Source organism: Astatotilapia calliptera, chromosome 11 (assembly GCF_900246225.1).
Source record: "Astatotilapia calliptera chromosome 11, fAstCal1.2, whole genome shotgun sequence".
NCBI classification, from domain to species: domain Eukaryota; kingdom Metazoa; phylum Chordata; class Actinopteri; order Cichliformes; family Cichlidae; genus Astatotilapia; species Astatotilapia calliptera.
This window is the reverse complement of record NC_039312.1, coordinates 30,825,602-30,843,606: the sequence shown is the minus strand read 5'-3', so window position 1 is coordinate 30,843,606 and position 18,005 is coordinate 30,825,602. Positions and strand designations below refer to the sequence as shown.

Here is an 18,005-nt window from a genome sequence, read left to right as displayed (position 1 = left end):
CATTCAAACATAGTCACTTCTGACTTTGAAGAAAAAAGATCATGGTGCACAGTTGCAGCTACTATGAGAGGACACAAAACAAAAGATGGCTTCACAGTAGTAACAACAATCTTTTGTACATTCTGTGTTTTTTAAAAAGGCCCATTTGCATTTGGCTGAATGTTGTTTTTACCATCAACAATCTCCATTACAATCAAGTAGACAAAAATGTACCATTTTAACATAATGATGAAAAATGCTAATATATAAATGATATTATATAATTTGATAGCAATACATTTATTTTCTTGTTTGTGATCGCCTTTTTCAGAAGTCGATCTTTGAATGTTCACTTACTTGTTGTTTCTGAAAATGCTACACTAATAAATCTGACTTGAAAGTTCTCCAAATGAAGCAGCAGATGAAGTAACTTGTGTGTCTGACATTTATGCTAGGCTATTAATGCATTTGAACATTTGGATGAATGCTCTGGGATGTATTTCAAACTGTTACCACTTCCCCCTGAACACATCACCATATGTTCATCACTGTAGACAGATTACAGCTATTGTTCTCCTTTATCACAATGTTAACAAGACCCGTCCTCTAATATCCTCAAACATCGTCATTAAGAGCCCAGGGCTGGAGGTGTTATTCAACTAACATTTCTAGGGCCATGCATCACTTATGTCCCTGCCATGGTCTCTACAAATCTGACAAACCCGAGCGACTCCCTCCTCTACCACCTGTAAATGTCAATTACCATATTTCCCCCTGACATTTATCAGTAATGGCTAACACGAGCTACGTGAAATCAGTGTCATTATGGTGCTGATGGACAGGGGAGGTGCTAATGGATGCGTAACTTCATGCAAATACACAACAGGCCCTGTTTATCGATCAGAGACGGTAGAGGTTTGAGCACATCTCAATAAAGGTCTAACCACAATGTGATCACAACAAATAAATTGACTGATTAGGCTGTTACTGCATGTACTCCACTCGCTGTTCTACCTTCTGTATTCAACCTTCCAAAACAGTCAGAAAGAAGAATTATTGAGAGAGGAATTTTAATTTTAAGCACAGGAGTCCACACGTTAGCAGCTATTTCTATTTTTTTTTCTAGGTTAAATTGTCTACTGGTATCATTCTTTGTCTGAGACTCTTTCTTACAAAGACTGAACCTTCCTTTGGTGTGTAAGGCGTAAAAAGGTGCCATATTCACATTCTCTCAGCAGTGCACAAGTGATAAATTGTCTCCACTTACAGAGAGCCTTTACAGTATTTCAGCACAGCACTTTCAATGCTTCCCATTCACCTGTTTACACATGCTCACACAGCAATGGCCCTGGCCTCCCAGCAGAAACAGCTTGAGGTTCAGTATCTTGCTAAAGGTGAGGATCAAACTATCAACCCTGTGATTAGTGGACAGCACGCGAGCCCCACAAGGAAATTTATATTGCAACTGGTTCATCGTTGAGAGTCTTTATTGTGGTTGTTTTTATTGTTTATTATTATGTCTTGCATTGTGATATAAGTGTGTTAAAGCCTTTACACCCAACCTGGGAATGCAGCATCTATATAAGTTAAAATTGTAATCGTATTATTAGTAGTATTTATATTTCAACACATCACTTTACACATTGAGCCTAAGGTTGAATTTTTGGTTTTCATTGTAGTTTTTTTTCCAGCTAAAGCTAAAGTACTTTTTAAACCCATAAAATCTTTAATTTTATCTTAATTTGCACATTGCCTTTTTCTTTTACACATCGTTCTTTGTTTTTATAGTCTTAGCAAGTTTACTTATTCATAGATTTTTTTTTTGTTTCAATCAAAAACAGTCAAAATATTTACGTTGCTGATTTTGATTATTAAAAATGTGTGAAGAAATAACACCAAAATCCCTGAGAATATGCAGATGCTAAACAGTTTACTGCTTTTTCTTTTGTTTGTTTCAACACGAGCGTCACATCTGACACCTAGAACGTGAGACTTACCCCAATCCCCTTCACAAGCAGGTGTTTTTGTAGTGAGAGGCATCATGCAATTGCTAAGCAACATGCAATTAGCTGCCATTTGTGTGTGTGCAGAAACAATTATACATAAAATCAAATACAAAGACTATTTACATCTAAATGGATTTAATGTGGACATCATGTTTTTTTCTTCAGCACTAAACACTATTAAATACTGTTCAAAGTGAGAAGATCTGACAAAGGGTATTACATCAAAATCATATAACATAAAATACCAACAAAAGGTATCTTTGCACCTTATTGTCTCAGTGTTCAACTTACCACTCCAATGGAAAAGTAGTTGTTTATAATGCTGTAAGGCACTGGGTCCCCTCGCTCTTCCTTGTCTGTGGGTGTGACATCAATCTTCCAGCGATCCAGCATCACCTCTGTACTGTTCTCAATGTCCCGCAGGATCTTAAGGAGGCTTTCGCCCTCATAGCCTCAGGAAGAATAAGATGAGACAAGTGAGATGTTAAAATGGGTCTAGAATATCTCGTGCCACATGACTGACACTTTGCAAACACAGGTGCATGGGCAAATACACGAAAATACAAGTGAGTTTCCAAATAAGTTTTTATACATGTATATGGACAATTTACTTCCAGTATTACTCAATTTTGTTACTTATACTTAATGATTTTGTTATTATAAAATCCTTGGGTTATATTGTGTTGGACATTTTTGTTTGGTCTTTATTTGGTATTTTGACCTATGGTGAAAAAATTACGTCAGTTCACAAGTGCCAAAAACGGCATTTCCTTTTGAGGCTGGATCCAAAGTAAGTTAAAAATAGCCTCACTTACAGCAGAAAAAAAATGTCTACAGCCTAGTTGGGAAAAAAACCCCAGTTCTGGTCTCAAAGTTTAATTTCTATATTCATTTCAAATGTGAACTCCCCATATATCCCCATACCGCAGACCACGGCCTCTCTGTGTGAGGATCTAAACGTATTCTACGCTAGATTCGACACAGCGAACACCATGAGACCGGACAGTGTGCGCACCGCGGATGACGTCAGTGCGCACACTGTGTCTGAGGAGGATGTGCGGAAGTGCTTCAGGAAGGTGAACGCACGCAAAGCTACTGGTCCGGACGGGATTCCCAGCCGCGTCCTCAGGTCATGCGCGGCTCAGCTGGCTGGAGTGTTCACGCACATCTTCAACCTTTCCCTCTCTCTGTCTGTAGTCCCAGCCTGCTTCAAAATGGCCACCATCGTCCCTGTACCCAAATCCTCCACCATCTCCTCATTGAACGACTGGCGACCTGTAGCCCTGACCCCCATCGTAAGCAAATGCTTCGAGAAGCTGGTCAGGGACTTCATCTGCTCTGCACTACCCGACTCACTGGACCCTCTACAGTTTGCATATCGCCACAACAGGTCCACTGATGATGCCATAGCCCTGACACTACACACTGCCCTGTCACACCTGGAGAAGAGAGACACGTATGTGAGGATGCTGTTTGTAGATTACAGCTCAGCATTCAATACCATCGTTCCCTCGAAGCTGGACAGGAAACTGCAGGATCTAGGACTGAGCAGCTCCCTCTGCAGCTGGATCCTTAGCTTCCTGTCTGACAGACGCCAGGTGGTCAGACTGGGCAGCATCACCTCATCCCCCATCACACTGAACACTGGTGCTCCACAGGGGTGTGTACTGAGCCCTCTCCTGTACTCACTCTACACCTACGACTGCACAGCCACTAACAGCTCCAACATCATTGTGAAGTTTGCGGACGACACTACAGTGGTGGGTCTTATCACCAACGGTGATGAGACGGCTTACAGGGAGGAGGTCAGCGCCCTGACCCACTGGTGTCAAGACAACCATCTCACCCTCAACGTCGCAAAGACAAAGGAGTTGATAGTGGACTTCCGGAGGTGCAGAGAAGTACACACCCCCATCACCATCAACGGCGCTGCTGTGGAGAGAGTGAGCAGCTTCCGGTTCCTTGGTGTACATCTGGCTGAGGATCTTACGTGGTCAGTACACACAAACAAAACAGTGAAGAAGGCGCAGCAGCGCCTCTTCTTTCTCAGGAGACTGAAAAGATTCGGCATGAGCCCCCGCATCCTCAGGACCTTCTATCACTGTGCCATTGAGAGCATCCTCACTGGATGCATCACCACCTGGTATGGCAACAGCACCGCCTACAACTGCAAAGCTCTCCAGCGAGTAGTGCGGTGCTCTGAACGGATAATTGGAGGTGAGCTTCCCTCCCTCCAAGACATCTACAGGAAGCGGTGCCTGAGGAAAGCGGGGAGGATCATCAAGGACTCCAGTCACCCCAGCCATAAACTGTTCAGACTACTTCCATCAGGAAGGAGGTTCTGCAGCATCCGGTCCCGTACCAGCAGACTGAGAGACAGCTTTTTCCATCAGGCCATCAGACTGCTGAACACGTCATAGACACCTCAGCTTCACTACTGGAACTTCAACATTATGCACTCCACACTGTATATAAATGCCACTTGTTTTGCACATATTCAACTCTGTATATTTTATATATTTTATTATTATTATTATTATTATTATTATTATTATTTTTATTTTTTATTTTTTATTTTTTTACTATTTAATTTGTAAAAATGTGTATACACACACGTAGGAAAATATTTAGTATACACATCCAGAAATGCATACACTATTATATATTGTACATATATTTATTAGTTTCAGGTTGGCCATTCTTGTATTTTGCTCGTTTGTGTTGTTGTGTTTGCACATCTCTGTTGCTTGTGGGGCTCGCACACAAGAATTTCACTCGCATGTGCTGTGCCAGTGTGCCTGCACATGTGATGTGACAATAAAAGTGATTTGATTTGATTTGATTTGATTTATAAATAAGTATTTCTAGAGATGTAGCGGCTTTGAATAAAAACGGCCAAGACAGCATTTTTTTAATGCTTGTGAAATATAGAATACAAATCTATAAATTCCTGAGCAGTAAAACAGACTAACACACTGTGTGGGCAGCTTTGGCTACGGTTATTTATTTATTGTTGAATGTGCTTTATTTAGGTGATATTGGTCTCTGTACAATTCTCCAATACATCCACCTCAGCTGGTCATGACAGATGGCTGAGCCTGGTTCTGCTTGAGGTTTTTTTCCTGTTAAAAGGGAGTTTTTCCTTCCGCATGTCTCTAAGTGCTTGCCCATGAACTCAAAGCAGTCTCTTAAAATAAATAAATAAATAACTTTTTTTTTCTTTGTTTTATACAATTGAATATTTATGTATTTGCCTGGAAAGTACAAAACATGTAGACATCACTCTGGGCATTCCACTGTTTTCTCTATTTAATCAGTTAATTTGCATATTATTTTTAGAGCACCAAATAAAGTAATTATTAGTTTTAGCCACATTGATGTTCCAGAATAATTAGAGCGTTACAAACAATATTAACACTGGATTTCTAATGCAGGACATTTACACCTCTACCTTTCACTACAGCAAAGGGATGTGAGGCCATGTTGTTGACTGTTATGTATCTGTTTTCTGTCAGTACCTCCTCCCCATCGCAGACATCTTGCCAGGTCATTGCCCGTGCCAAGAGGAAGTATACACACAGGGGGGTTCTTGTCCAGGTTGGCCTTATCTAGAGCAGCAGGACAAATATCACAACAAGATGTGAAACAAGGCCAAACCAAGAAAACAAACTCACTGCAAGAACTTGCAAAGAAACCATCAAATCCCTTTTTCAGCCCAACTAGTAATACTAGAAGTCAACATGAATGTCCAGTTGTACAGTCTATTTCAAGAGGCACATTTTGCCTGACAGTTATTACCTCTCTTTGTTTTGATTGATAAAAAATTGAGGCAATTTTTGAGAGCCCAAACAAGTAACACATCTTCAAGACCAAACAGAGAAGGCCGGGTGTTTTTTTTTCCCTTCAAATGATGACTAATATGTTGTTTTCCAACTCACGTAATCATCCCATTTTACCACCTCTGAATACACAGGCTTGGATGTAATGAAAGTGTTCATATACAACCCATTTATTACGCTTTACCATTTCAGGCTGGACAACAAGAGTGCTGCAGCCTTTGAAAAATAATAAAAACAAAGGCAATTTTGCCAAAAAAGGAAATGGGGTGTTTAAGTGCTACAGTACTATGTTTATTACTTTACAGGTAACTGAATGCAGTATGTGCACATGTACTGTAGCACCTCAGAAGGCTTGCAGTTTTTTTTTTGTTTTTTTTTTGGAATGAACATGAGGACCAAATTCTTGGCAAAGTTGTGACAAAATAAAAAAAAATTGAAAAGTAGCGTATTCTGTACCAATGAAGTCCAGGATCCAGCCCACAGTGCCATCACCTCCACAGGCCAACACTCTGAAATCAGGAACATCTCTGAAGAAATTCAACCTGTAACAAACGTCTTACTTTTAGATGCCTTGCACTGGTTACAGAAGATATCTTTTATCTTCAGTTTTCCCTGAAAATAATTGAAAATGATTTTAAAAGTGAAGGTGCATTAAAATGTCTCTTTTTTCAGTCTTTCTTGCGTTTAAAATTCACATGACACAGACACAGTGTGCATATTATGAGCATATTTTTGAGCCTACTGCAACAGCACACTGCTTCACTGCAAACCCCCATCTAATCCCACAAAATAACACATGTCGCATTGATAATTATTCATTCAGTGAGCTAGCCTGCCTGTTTGAGGCCTAATTGGATCATGACAGGCAGTGTTCAGTCCAACTTCTTCCGTTCCTTCACAATAACAAAGCCCTAACTGAATGAGCCAGCCTCCAAGCCTCGTATGGCGGGTAAATGATTCGCTCAATTACTCTCCAACTGGGACCACAAACCATATTAGACGCAAAACAGACGGCCGCAAACATGAAAGGCAACTTTGGGGATATTTAAATACCAAGAAACAAACACTTAATTTGCTGTAATTGCATTATTGAGGCAGCTAATTGACAGCAGTGCGTGCGGCTGCCTCGGCCTGCAGTGTCCGACGGTGACCGTTCACCCTGCTAATGTGTGCTGCAGTGAGTACACTTGACAAAATATTAACAAGGTTAGAGTAGGAGAAGGTCATCTGGAATGTTCTCAACTCTAGGAAGAAGCCACGGATTCGACCCCAGACTGCAGAGGAGAGGCAGGTGACGCTTCAGCCACATCAACAGAGAAACAAACAGTGGCCACAAGGTCAGTCCCTAAAACTTGGGAGTTGCGTTGGCGCAGTGAAAGCTGTGCCAGTCTAAACCTCGTGGAGGGTTTTTTTTTACCCTGTGAGTGCTGCTGTGTATTTATTTTTTATAAGACACAAAGATTCTGTTTTCACATCTAATCAAAGCCAAACAACGTGGCAGCACGATGCTGAGGCATTCCTGTGTGTTTAAACGCTGCTGGACGCAAACAGCAAAGTGGAGGAGCGTTGTGCATGTAAATCATCCATTCATTTTCTTAATCACAAATGTGAACCATAGGAAACCTGGAGCTGCCCACACCACCAGCCTGCAGTGAGCTGCTTGTCTGTATGCGCGATCACATGTGGTATGGCGAGCGTTTCACCTCTCTCTATCCGTCAGTCACTTGTGTCACCAGCTCTGCGTTCAGCCTTATGCATATGGAGTCGCTGCTCGTCAGCATGATGCTATCGTCTCCAGGATTTGTTATGTGTGAACTCACCTCATTTGTGTCTGTTCTGTCTGAGGGAACCGAGTGAGAGGTTTAATGCTACAGGCCTCTCTTGCATGTGATGGTGGTTATTATATGTGGGCAACAACCGAAAACACTACTGGGTGTGTAAACAGAAGGTCATTAGCTGATCTGATTAGTGAGGTAACAAACAAAGGGATGCTTTTAGATTTTGTGTTTTTCCTATATTTTCTTCTCCTTTTATAAACAGTTCTTTCAATTTTTCCACAATAATTTATATAAAAAGACAATTTTCTTAATGCAAAGTAACTTACTACAGATACTGCTGCCAGTTATAAAGCTAATAAAGAAAAATTAACACATAAAACAAAAAATATAAAACTAATGTGAATCTTTATTTTTCCTTTTTTCTTGCTTTGTTTATACTATAGTCGTTATTATTACTATTTATTATTTTTTCCAGTTCTTTAGATGTATCATGGCAGTTGTTTTGGGATTTAATAATTTAAGAGCAGTCATGTTCACTTTTTTAATTCCATTAGAAAACAATACTCTGATTTTCATGAGTACACTGAAACAGCCTTTTCATTTCTGTTAAGGCTGCTAATGTGCTTTCTGTGTTTATCTGTGGTTATAAGCTACAGTGTTTTTAAATATAATCTTTTTTTTTTAAACACAAATCATTTTGGAAAATATCTACCTGCTTTTAGGGTTTAGATCTTAGATTGATAAAAGGGCTGCAGATTTTTCCTCTCGTGTCTGAAACACTTTAAAAAAGCAAACCTCAATCGTCATATGAGTGTGAAATTTGGATGCTTTAAACATTAAAAAAAGTAACCTGTGAAAAAATATATTATATTGACATTTAGCTTCTTTCATGGAAATAATACATTTTTAAAACGGTATCTCACACTACAGATGTGTGAGATATCACTAAAGATGATCTGGTCAACAACGTACCCTGGCATGGGTCCATTTTTAGCCAGGTTGTAGACTTGTCTTGGGTTCAGAAGATACTGGAACTTTCTGTAAATCCTACAGAAGAAATAAATAAAAAAAATAACATCGGAAAAAACTAAGAAGCAATGCAAATGTCGCTCTCTCAAACATCACACATTCGTTTCCACTTCAGGGAATTTAGCCTGTTAAGTGCAAATGCAGTCCAGGGTCCAATCACAATGTAACGAGGCAGTGGACTGGGCAGTGGGGTGGGACATACCCAAAGTCCCCTTGAGGAGAAACCATTAGAAAGACTAATTCATTTTAATTTCAATTTCATTATATCAACTGGCTGAAGTCATATTTTGATCTCATAATTTAAACAAATGAGGGCCGGAGTAATAAGGAGTGAATGAATATGTTTCAGTAATAACCCAATTAGCCCTGGGTTAAAGAAGGGGAACCAGCCAGTGACATGACAGTGAGAAGGCTGTCTGAAGCAAGAGTGTGTGTGTATGTGTGTGTGAGAAAGAAAGAAAAGAGAGCTGACGGCAGAGGCGTCCAGTGCTTTAGGTAAATGTTATTTTGTTTTTATTTGACTGAGCAAGCCTAAAGCACTTGGTGGCCAGAGGCCACGCTGTTGCCTTCCCTCTGCGGCGGAGGAGCGGGGCTTTAGAGGCTTCATGTAGCATGTTGAGACAGATTGTGTACTTACCTCTCTCCCTGCTTCCCCCCGCTCTTCGGATTGACAAACACCAGCAGAGGATGAGTGCCCTCTATTGTTGTGATCTGAATGGGAGATGTCAAAACAAACTGTTGGTGTTTGGAGACTGCAGGATGCTTCACAGGAATTCACTTTCAAGCCATATCCCTCAGAAATTTTGCCAAGTATATACAGCACTTTCAAGGCATGCCAGTCATCTGATTCGTTACATACTGCAGTTTTCCTGTTACCTGGCTGGGATAATGTCTGTGTGTGCTTCATGTTTCTTCGCCTGAGTAAAAACTTAATCTTGGGTTAATTATAATGTCTAATTATAAAGGAAGAGCTGTGATGGAGATTTTAGCCAGTATCTCTGAAACTACATTATACACTATCACAGGTCCCTTGATTTTTGAGGAACTGATACCTTTATTTTTCAAAGAAACGTTGTTTTGCTTTTTTATTGTCAAAAAAAATCATGTATTCATTCTTACTCAAATAATTCAAGTAAATATAGTTTTTCACCGCAGGCAAGTCATTCTCAAATTTACGCCGACCCACTCAGATCTTTCATTGGATATTCAACCAGCAGATGAGCATATGACAAAGGATGTCCTTCATTATTTTTCCCCCTGGTTCATTTATATCTTTTCCTCATTTTGCTTCATGAGACAATATCTCTGTTAATACTTTTACTACGACCTCATAACAACCGCTCCATTTGAACTTTTTCCCCACTAATGATGATGATCAAGAATAGGTCAGAAAATGATGAATAACATCTCATTTTGAAATCCAGTAGGTTTGTTTCATAGGTTCTAGTTTTCTGTTTTACATGTTTTTTAAAGTAAAAATTGGAATGAAAATGTAAAATTCCACTGCAAAATTTTTAATTACAATTTCTTGCAGTATCTTCACTGTCCACCGGTGGGCAATTGCACCACCATTGTAGGTAATTAATACATGTGAACTACAGTGGTTAGAAGCTCCAGGTCCAGGACAATTAATCAGGATTGCCTCAAAATGAACTACAGCATCTGTGTTTTTGGCAGCAATAAATAGAATAGCATAGAAAGCATTTATTGTCGTTACACTACGCAAAACACAAGTGTGGCAGTGCCACTCCTGATTGGTGAATTAAAGTCACAAACACATCACTCACGGAAACAACTCACCTTACGTTACAGAAACTAATTCATGTTCTCTTTAAACATTCTGACAATAACAGACCTCTACATCAAAGACAAATAAGCCATATCCTGCTTGATGTTTGAGCATCACTTTTTTAATATTTTTTGTCTTGTTTTGTTTTATTTTGGGGGTTTTGTTGACACCAATAAAATGTCAAGCTGACAACAACATTATCCTTAAATACTTTTAAATATTATTTTTAAAGTTTGGGACTATTAAACTCAACTTTTGAATGCTCTGACATAAAAAACAAGAAGTCCTCTATCTTACAGTCAGTCAATACTCAACCTGATACCAAGTACTTATTTGCGACTGCTTTCTAATCAGCCAGACAGTTTGCCTTGAGTGACATGAGAACGGATTTTCCAGTGTCTCTGAGTGGTAGTGAATCTGTGGACAGGCAGAGCCTGCGATGTCAGAGGCCGATCTCACAAAGCGCCACATAAACAAGCTCTGACTCAGCGGCCCCCGTTTGAATTACCCTTCCTGCAGTTAGTCTGCAACAACTCGCCCAGTGCTCTCCCTGACACAGATGAAGCACTTAACTCCCCCTGCCTGCTATCCCAGCAGGCCAAGGGTGAATTAATGAGCTCCCTGTCCAGTTCAGAGTGATCCATTACTTCCTGTAATTATAAATAATAATCTTGATTATTACGCTGGTTAGCCAGCGAGGAGCATAGATGGATGTGCCTGGGATATGATTCATCATATTTCTCTCTCATCCACGCGTAGACGTGCAGTCGCCACAGACAGAGGCAGGCTTCCATCGCCAACATGCTGGCTGACAGATATTAGAGAGCATCAGGCTGGACAAGGCTCTGCCATGGGATACTGATTACCAGCAGGGCCTGCAGAGTCCCATCATACAGAGCTTCATTTTAAAAACTCAGTATTCATGAAAAACGGTTTGATTTCTGGATGGGACCTTAAAATAATCCGACTGTATCCAATTTATGGCTGTGCAGAATTTAGCAAGCAAGCTTTTTAACATGTATTTCAGTTACTCTTTGTTTTTATTTATTTCAAAATGAGCCTATTTCTTGGCATCCACAAAACGTTTCAGGTCATATAACCACTTATTCTGCACCTGCACCCCAAATAATCGGACTGTCGTATGTTCGCTTGTTTGTGAAGTGAAGACTTGTGCTTTCACTGGATTAAAACAGATTTTTTCCAACTACTAACAGATTTTTCAACTTTTGTAATTTTAAAATAAATTAATGAATCTGAAAATTAAGGGTTTCTCAAACCCCCTCTCCTCATTGTGGGCCTTTTCAAACTGTGAAGCATAACCTTATTATCAATGAAATATCTAAAAACAAATAAAATACAAACAAACAAACAAACAACAAAGCACAAATTCTGCATTCACTGCAGTATGGGATTGTGATTAGTAAATAAAAACTATAAAAAAATATTAAGGCACAAAACTGTCAAATGTCTCGAGTACAACCTGCAGTCCTTGGCCATCGACTGTGACAGAATTGGCTCTCTGCATCTTTCCTCTGCCTGACTGACTTGACCGAGAGTCCTTCCTCAGTGTAGACTGTCTTTCCTGTGGTCAAAGGTCACACAATTACAAGAGCTTTGTTTTTTTCCCCTGCAATTAAATATATATATATATATATATATATATATTTAATTGCAGGGAAAAAAACAATGCTCTATATACACATGCATATGTATATATATATGTATGTGTATATATATATACATTAGGGGTGCAACAATACTCATATCGATGCAGTGCTTTCGGTTCAGTACGCATATGTATCGAACAATACAAAATTTCAAAATTTGTAATTTATTTTATCAACTTTTCTTCTGATGATGCTGTCTGTGTTGAGAGCTCAGTGGATCTGCATTCAACTACTCCGCCTAGGCTGCACTGTCGAGCGCAGATCCACTGAGCACAGCACAAGCTAGCGAGACAGAAGTTAAGGTCGTTGCAAATGGCAACTGCCTAAATGGTAGCCGAAATTAAACCTCCCCACCATAAAACAGTACGTCAGATGTGCCACGCAATGCTCAATTACATGGGTGGGAACTAGTGCGTTGGCGCAGTTAGCTCGTTAACGTGTTGACGTCCAGCCCCACGCACGGGGCGATCCGCGGTAACTCGTTAACGGAGATTTGCCGCGTTATGGCGTTAACGTCATTTTAACAAGATTAACGCAGACAGCACTAGTGGGAACACAACGAATATGACTGCACATTTACGCCGACATCATCCTAGTGCAAAGACAAGTGGAAGCAGACAAAAACAACAAGCACGCATGCTACAAACTTTACCCGAGTCATTTAGACAGCCGTTAGCACAGGATTCTCCTTATGGGGACCTGATATGTTTAATATGCTGCTGAGAACATAGCCCAGAAGAAGCGTATAGTATAGCTTTTATTTTGGAAAGAGCCATTTCTCTGTAATAAACTCTCTTTTCCAAAGATGAGTGATTTCTCGATCAAATTATTTTTTTTTAATTATTTTGTTGTTTCAGGAACATTACATTTAAAAACCGTACTTTTGAGTTAAAATATATATTTATAATTTTAATAAATGACAAATTAAAACGGCATGAACATTTTTTTGTATCGAAAAAATATCGAACCGTGATATTATTATTATTATTATTATTATTATTATTGGATAGAATAGTGCATAGGTAAATACATGGTTTACTGCCAGAATTGGAGTGAACTGTGTGTCTCGTATCTGTTGCTGTAAAGTCGTCTCTAGAGACCTGCTATCGTTTTATGACTACAATGACGTGAACAGCTTAGTGTAGGCTGCAGATTTAGTAATCTCTAACATTTTTTTTTTACTTTTAGCAGAAAGAAGGAGTTAGAATATAAACTGTCAATCTTAATATTATATATCTGTAATTTCCCAGTAGTTTTCCTATAAGTTCACATTTAATCTGTTGCTAGTTGAAGAATTTCACTGAAAGAAAAGCTTATTTTACATATTGTAACTTACAAATCTGCCATAACCAAATAAAAAGTTACAAACATAAATACAAAACAACGAGGTTATTAATAAAAAATTAATGTTGTAACTTTTTATGTTGGCTTTTGACCTTTTCTGGCAAACTTTCCCCACATAAGTTTAAATGGAGTTTTTATTGAGTAAGTAAGAGTCCTTCCTCGTGAAGCGCACTCATACAATTTTGGAAATAAACTTCTACAAAATAATTTGGTGCCATTTCAGAGCTCAGTGGGAGAACACAGGCTGATGATTGGATCCTCGGGTAACAGTTCCAAACGAGGTCAGGTTCACCGAGCCTCGGGACTGCTGACCCATCAGAAGTGAAGTCTTACCAGGACGATGGGGCAGATTGAGTTGGGGGGCAGGATGTGATCCTTCAGGGGTCCACAGTCACACTCAGGTTTCACATGTGAGGCACACTTGTTATGGAGCTGGAGGAGGTGGCAACCGTTATTAACAACCAACTCGTGTCAATAAGAGCTCATGTTTAAGTGTACAATTTCAGGTATATGCTCCAGACTAATTTACATTACATGTGTCATTGTCTCCATTTTATTTTCTATTAATGTGCAACTGCAAACAAGTGTTTTGGGAGTGTAAATTGGTGGGATGACTTGTGAGGTAGGAGAGGTGCAAAAATGAAACCCTAAACAACAAGAAGCAGTGGGAATATAATAAGGAGGTGGCTGGCTCTCCTCGGGTGTCGGCTCACCGTGATTTGACACCAAACACAGTGGAGCCCAGTCAGACCCTGGTAACACTTAATGGTTTTGTGACACTTGTCACACTTGGTGGGGCAGTTCCCTTCCACCCAGAAATGATGCATTACCTGCAGAGAAAAGGAGAGATAGCACACAGAGAGGGAAAAAAGTGAGAAAAGAAACATGGTGCAGAAAAACAAGATATATACAAAAGCACAAGTGACACAACAATTAAAGAGAGCAAGGAGGAAGGGAAAAACAAGCAAGAAGGAACAAGAAGGAAACAAGAAGGAAAAACAGAGAGTGAGGAGGAGAAAGCAAAGCAAACAGTGCTGTCTGCATCCCCGTCTCTAAACTAGGTTTATCCTGGTAATTAGAAATGCTTAGTAGCAGATTGAGTTGTTGCAATTCCATGAGAGGAAGAGAAGCCCTTATCCTAAGCTCCACGGAGCACTGCTGATCCAAGCGTGCCGACTGGTAAACACTCCAATTGGACGTACCTCTGTGTTTTTCTTGGACTTGACATAGGTTTTGATGCAAGACAGCGGAGCGCGAGCCACACAGCGCTCGTGGACTGTGTACTTGCAGACTGGAGCAAAAAACAAAACACAAAAACATTGTTTTGAATGAGCAAAAGAACAAAGAAGAACTTCTCTTTTGTTGTAAAGTATGTACACTAGGGTTTGAGTTATGTGTTTGTTCATCTTTTTCTAACTCAGTAAAGGGTGCACTGTAGGAGGCTGAAACACGTGCAGGTCTTATCCTTTTAAAATAAAAAGTCTCTGTTAAACTGTTTACTTCTCCTTTATCTCCACCTGTCCTGTGTTTTAGACAATCATGTGGCACTAAATCAAAATTATTAGACATTTACTTTTTGATGTCAGTTGTTTTATGTAAATATCCTTATCACTACCTTTCATGCATGAAAGGCCACGCAGATCTTACAGATCTTGCAATGTTACATTTAATCTTTTTAAACAGATAAGTGCATCTGTCAAACCTGTAACACTGACTGAATTACTCACATGAGCAGCAGAGACCCTGCTTCCCCAGTCCAATTAACATGTTGAGACACAGGTTACAGTAGGCTGGCTTATTGAAGTGCTTCAGTCTCCACACGTGCTGCCCATCATCTTTTACGTTCTGCAGCAACAGAAACAGGTGCAACCATTAACTGATGGAACAGTCAACGAGTCACTAATCCACCGCTGTATCACATGGCTTCATATTCAGGCTGGACAATCACCAGTTAATCATCTGATTGACTAAATTTGTTCCTTTTATCGCAAGTTGAATTCTGTACAAAAGCACTTTGTAGTTGATTTTGTTCTTCTGGATTCAGCGTTTTCAGTGGGAGAAACATTTCATCACTTACCCAAGTGACTTCTTCAGTCTCAGCTGATTTGTGAAACAGCTGCAATCAAGAGATGAGATAAGAGTCCATCTTTCACCATCTCAGGCCCCCTCCTCGGTTCAGCCACCGTTGTTTCCTTTTCACATAAATGGCCTCCTTGACTCTATGCTCAAACCAGCCTTCCTCCCTGTGCACATCTTCATCACTGAATGAGTGGCCTGACAGGGTAGCTCCTCCATGTTGCGCTGTGTTTGGTTTCCTCTTGAACTTCATCGTGTACACCATATCGCTCTGTTTCAGGTAGGAAACTGGGTCTTTGCGGTGGATGAATCTTTGGAGTTTTTTGGTCTTTAAAAGTCATTGAGACTGTTTTGAAAAAATGTGTCTCGGCTGTTCCGAAACTCCTGATGCATAACGGATCGCCAATGGTTCTTGCTTAGGCAGCATTTTTCCGTCTTCTCTCCTGGATTGCCTGGAGTGTTCTCCAAGCCTCTTCCCAGCTTCCCATGCCCAGCTGGGATAACCACATTTACTCAGGGCTTCTTTGATATGATGTTCTTCTGCTTCCCAGTCCGCTGGGATGCTGTTCACTCGCTTACAGCTTTGATTGCAGCCATTCTCCAACTCTCTGTGAACAGTTCTCATGGCCACAAATCAATGGCGATGACAATTTGCATATTAATGATCATGAAACTACCCTCATGGCTCATTCTTAGGAAATGGTGCTAGATTCCGTCATTATGTATTTGTAGTGCTTATAAAATTTGGGAAACATGCAGTTAGCTGAGACTGAAGAAGTCACTTGATGAGTGATGAAACGTTTCTCCCACTGAAAACACTGAATTCAGATTAACAGAATCAACTTTTGGGGGGATTTCATCAAGACAAAGCATTTTGATTTTCTTTGTATATTATTCTAGGTCAAGCAGTCTAAATTCAGTAAGGTCAGAAGGCATGATTTTCTGTTACGCTTTTGTAGTAATATTCATTCATAAAAAAGGATACGTGGTAAGTTTTTATTAAAAGGTAGTCAAATGCTTCCACCTAGTGGAAAATGAGTGAACTGAAAAGTCCAGCTAATGCTGTAGCTCTTTGGGAATTAAACTATGCTATGTTTTTACATTTACAACTTAAATAGTCAACTTTAAATTGGTTCTGTGCCTAGCTTCATCCCTCGAGTTATGTGCCTTACTGTACAGCTTGCTGTATCAAACAAAAAGTGTTCGTCTGGGCTAGAAATGAGTGAAAAAGCAGCCAATTTCTAAAGACTTGGAGAATTTTAGTTTTAGCATAGTACTGTACTAGCATAGCACTGTGCATCTAAGAAAGCTTTGGGCTTCTCAGTATTAGCACCAAATGTGACTCTCTCTGTGGACTCACTGTCTCCAGGCCCAGCAAGACTAGCAGGGGGATGGTGGTCATCCCTCCCTGGATCCACTCTTCCAGTGATACAGTACCATCGTGATCGTAGTCAATCTCCTGCATCATTTCCTGAAGGATCTACAGTAAAAACAACAACAACAAAAAAAACCATATTGAGTTGAGTACACATGATTGTCTCAGGCTAGTAAGCAATATTTTCATGCATACTCTATTTCTCAAGCAACATAGGGTATGAATATACTCCTTACTGGTTTCAGCTCAGTCACATCCCATTCCAGGTACTCTGCGACATGCATCATCTGGGAGACAATGTGCTCTAACTCCTGCGGCGACACCACAGACGGTCATTATAGGCACAAAAACACTGTGTTTACCTTTCTGTATGTCGCAGCCTTAAGTTAATGTCACTAAATTTCTTTGGCATGAATAGACTGATGAACAGCTCGTAATAGCAGGTTGGAAATGTCATTCTTCTGCAGAGAAGAGTTGCACACAGCAAAAACAAAGGCAGTGTGGGAAGCACTCTGAAGCTGAAGGTTTAATTACAATGGTTGGTTTTTGGGGGCAGAGGCGGGTGATGTTATTATCTAGTACCACACTGAATCACTATGATGCACTTAGGATATCTTTAAAAACTAGAGTGTATGAGTGTAAATGAAGAGTTCATACTGTTTTTTCATTTTCTCTTAAATTCTGAGTATGAGTTGGGTCCCACTGAATGGCTATCTCTGCCTACATTTGTATTCTCTCTGCCCTCTCATTAGTCCTCTGTTTTCTATTATGCTTTCTATCTGCCGTCCAATAATGGGTGAGAGATGACTAATAATTGAATACGTTACCAAACCCACTCCACCTTCTCTATCTCCCTTTTAACCCTTTAATTTAAACCCCCACCCCCTGCTACACACTCTGGACAGATAATGAGCAGTGCTCTTTCATTCATAACTATGTCCAATCCACAGATTTTACTCATCCCTGTTTTTCTCCATTACTCTTCCCATTTCATCCATTAATTTACTTAATTTATTTAAATGATTTTGTTGATGGAGAAACAGACATACAGAGAAATAGAATCTGATGGACAGAAATGATTAAAAAAAATGGAGATTAACTGATAACATTTAGAAAAAAAGAT

At 39.8% G+C, this 18,005-nt stretch overlaps 1 protein-coding gene across 1 annotated transcript in view; it reads right to left on the bottom strand.

Annotated features, from left to right (window-relative positions):
• The window catches only part of dgkb (diacylglycerol kinase, beta), an 88,816-nt gene that overhangs the window by 43,524 nt on the left and 27,287 nt on the right, over nt 1-18,005 (bottom strand). The window contains exons 8-19 of the mRNA XM_026183769.1: nt 17,119-17,193; nt 16,868-16,987; nt 15,159-15,276; nt 14,634-14,722; nt 14,145-14,261; nt 13,765-13,863; nt 11,901-12,002; nt 9,269-9,342; nt 8,575-8,649; nt 6,281-6,366; nt 5,504-5,593; nt 2,277-2,437 (exon numbers count right to left, since the gene is read on the bottom strand). Coding sequence (XP_026039554.1) covers nt 2,277-2,437; nt 5,504-5,593; nt 6,281-6,366; nt 8,575-8,649; nt 9,269-9,342; nt 11,901-12,002; nt 13,765-13,863; nt 14,145-14,261; nt 14,634-14,722; nt 15,159-15,276; nt 16,868-16,987; nt 17,119-17,193 — 1,206 coding nt within the window. The remainder of the gene's footprint in view (nt 1-2,276; nt 2,438-5,503; nt 5,594-6,280; nt 6,367-8,574; nt 8,650-9,268; nt 9,343-11,900; nt 12,003-13,764; nt 13,864-14,144; nt 14,262-14,633; nt 14,723-15,158; nt 15,277-16,867; nt 16,988-17,118; nt 17,194-18,005) is intronic.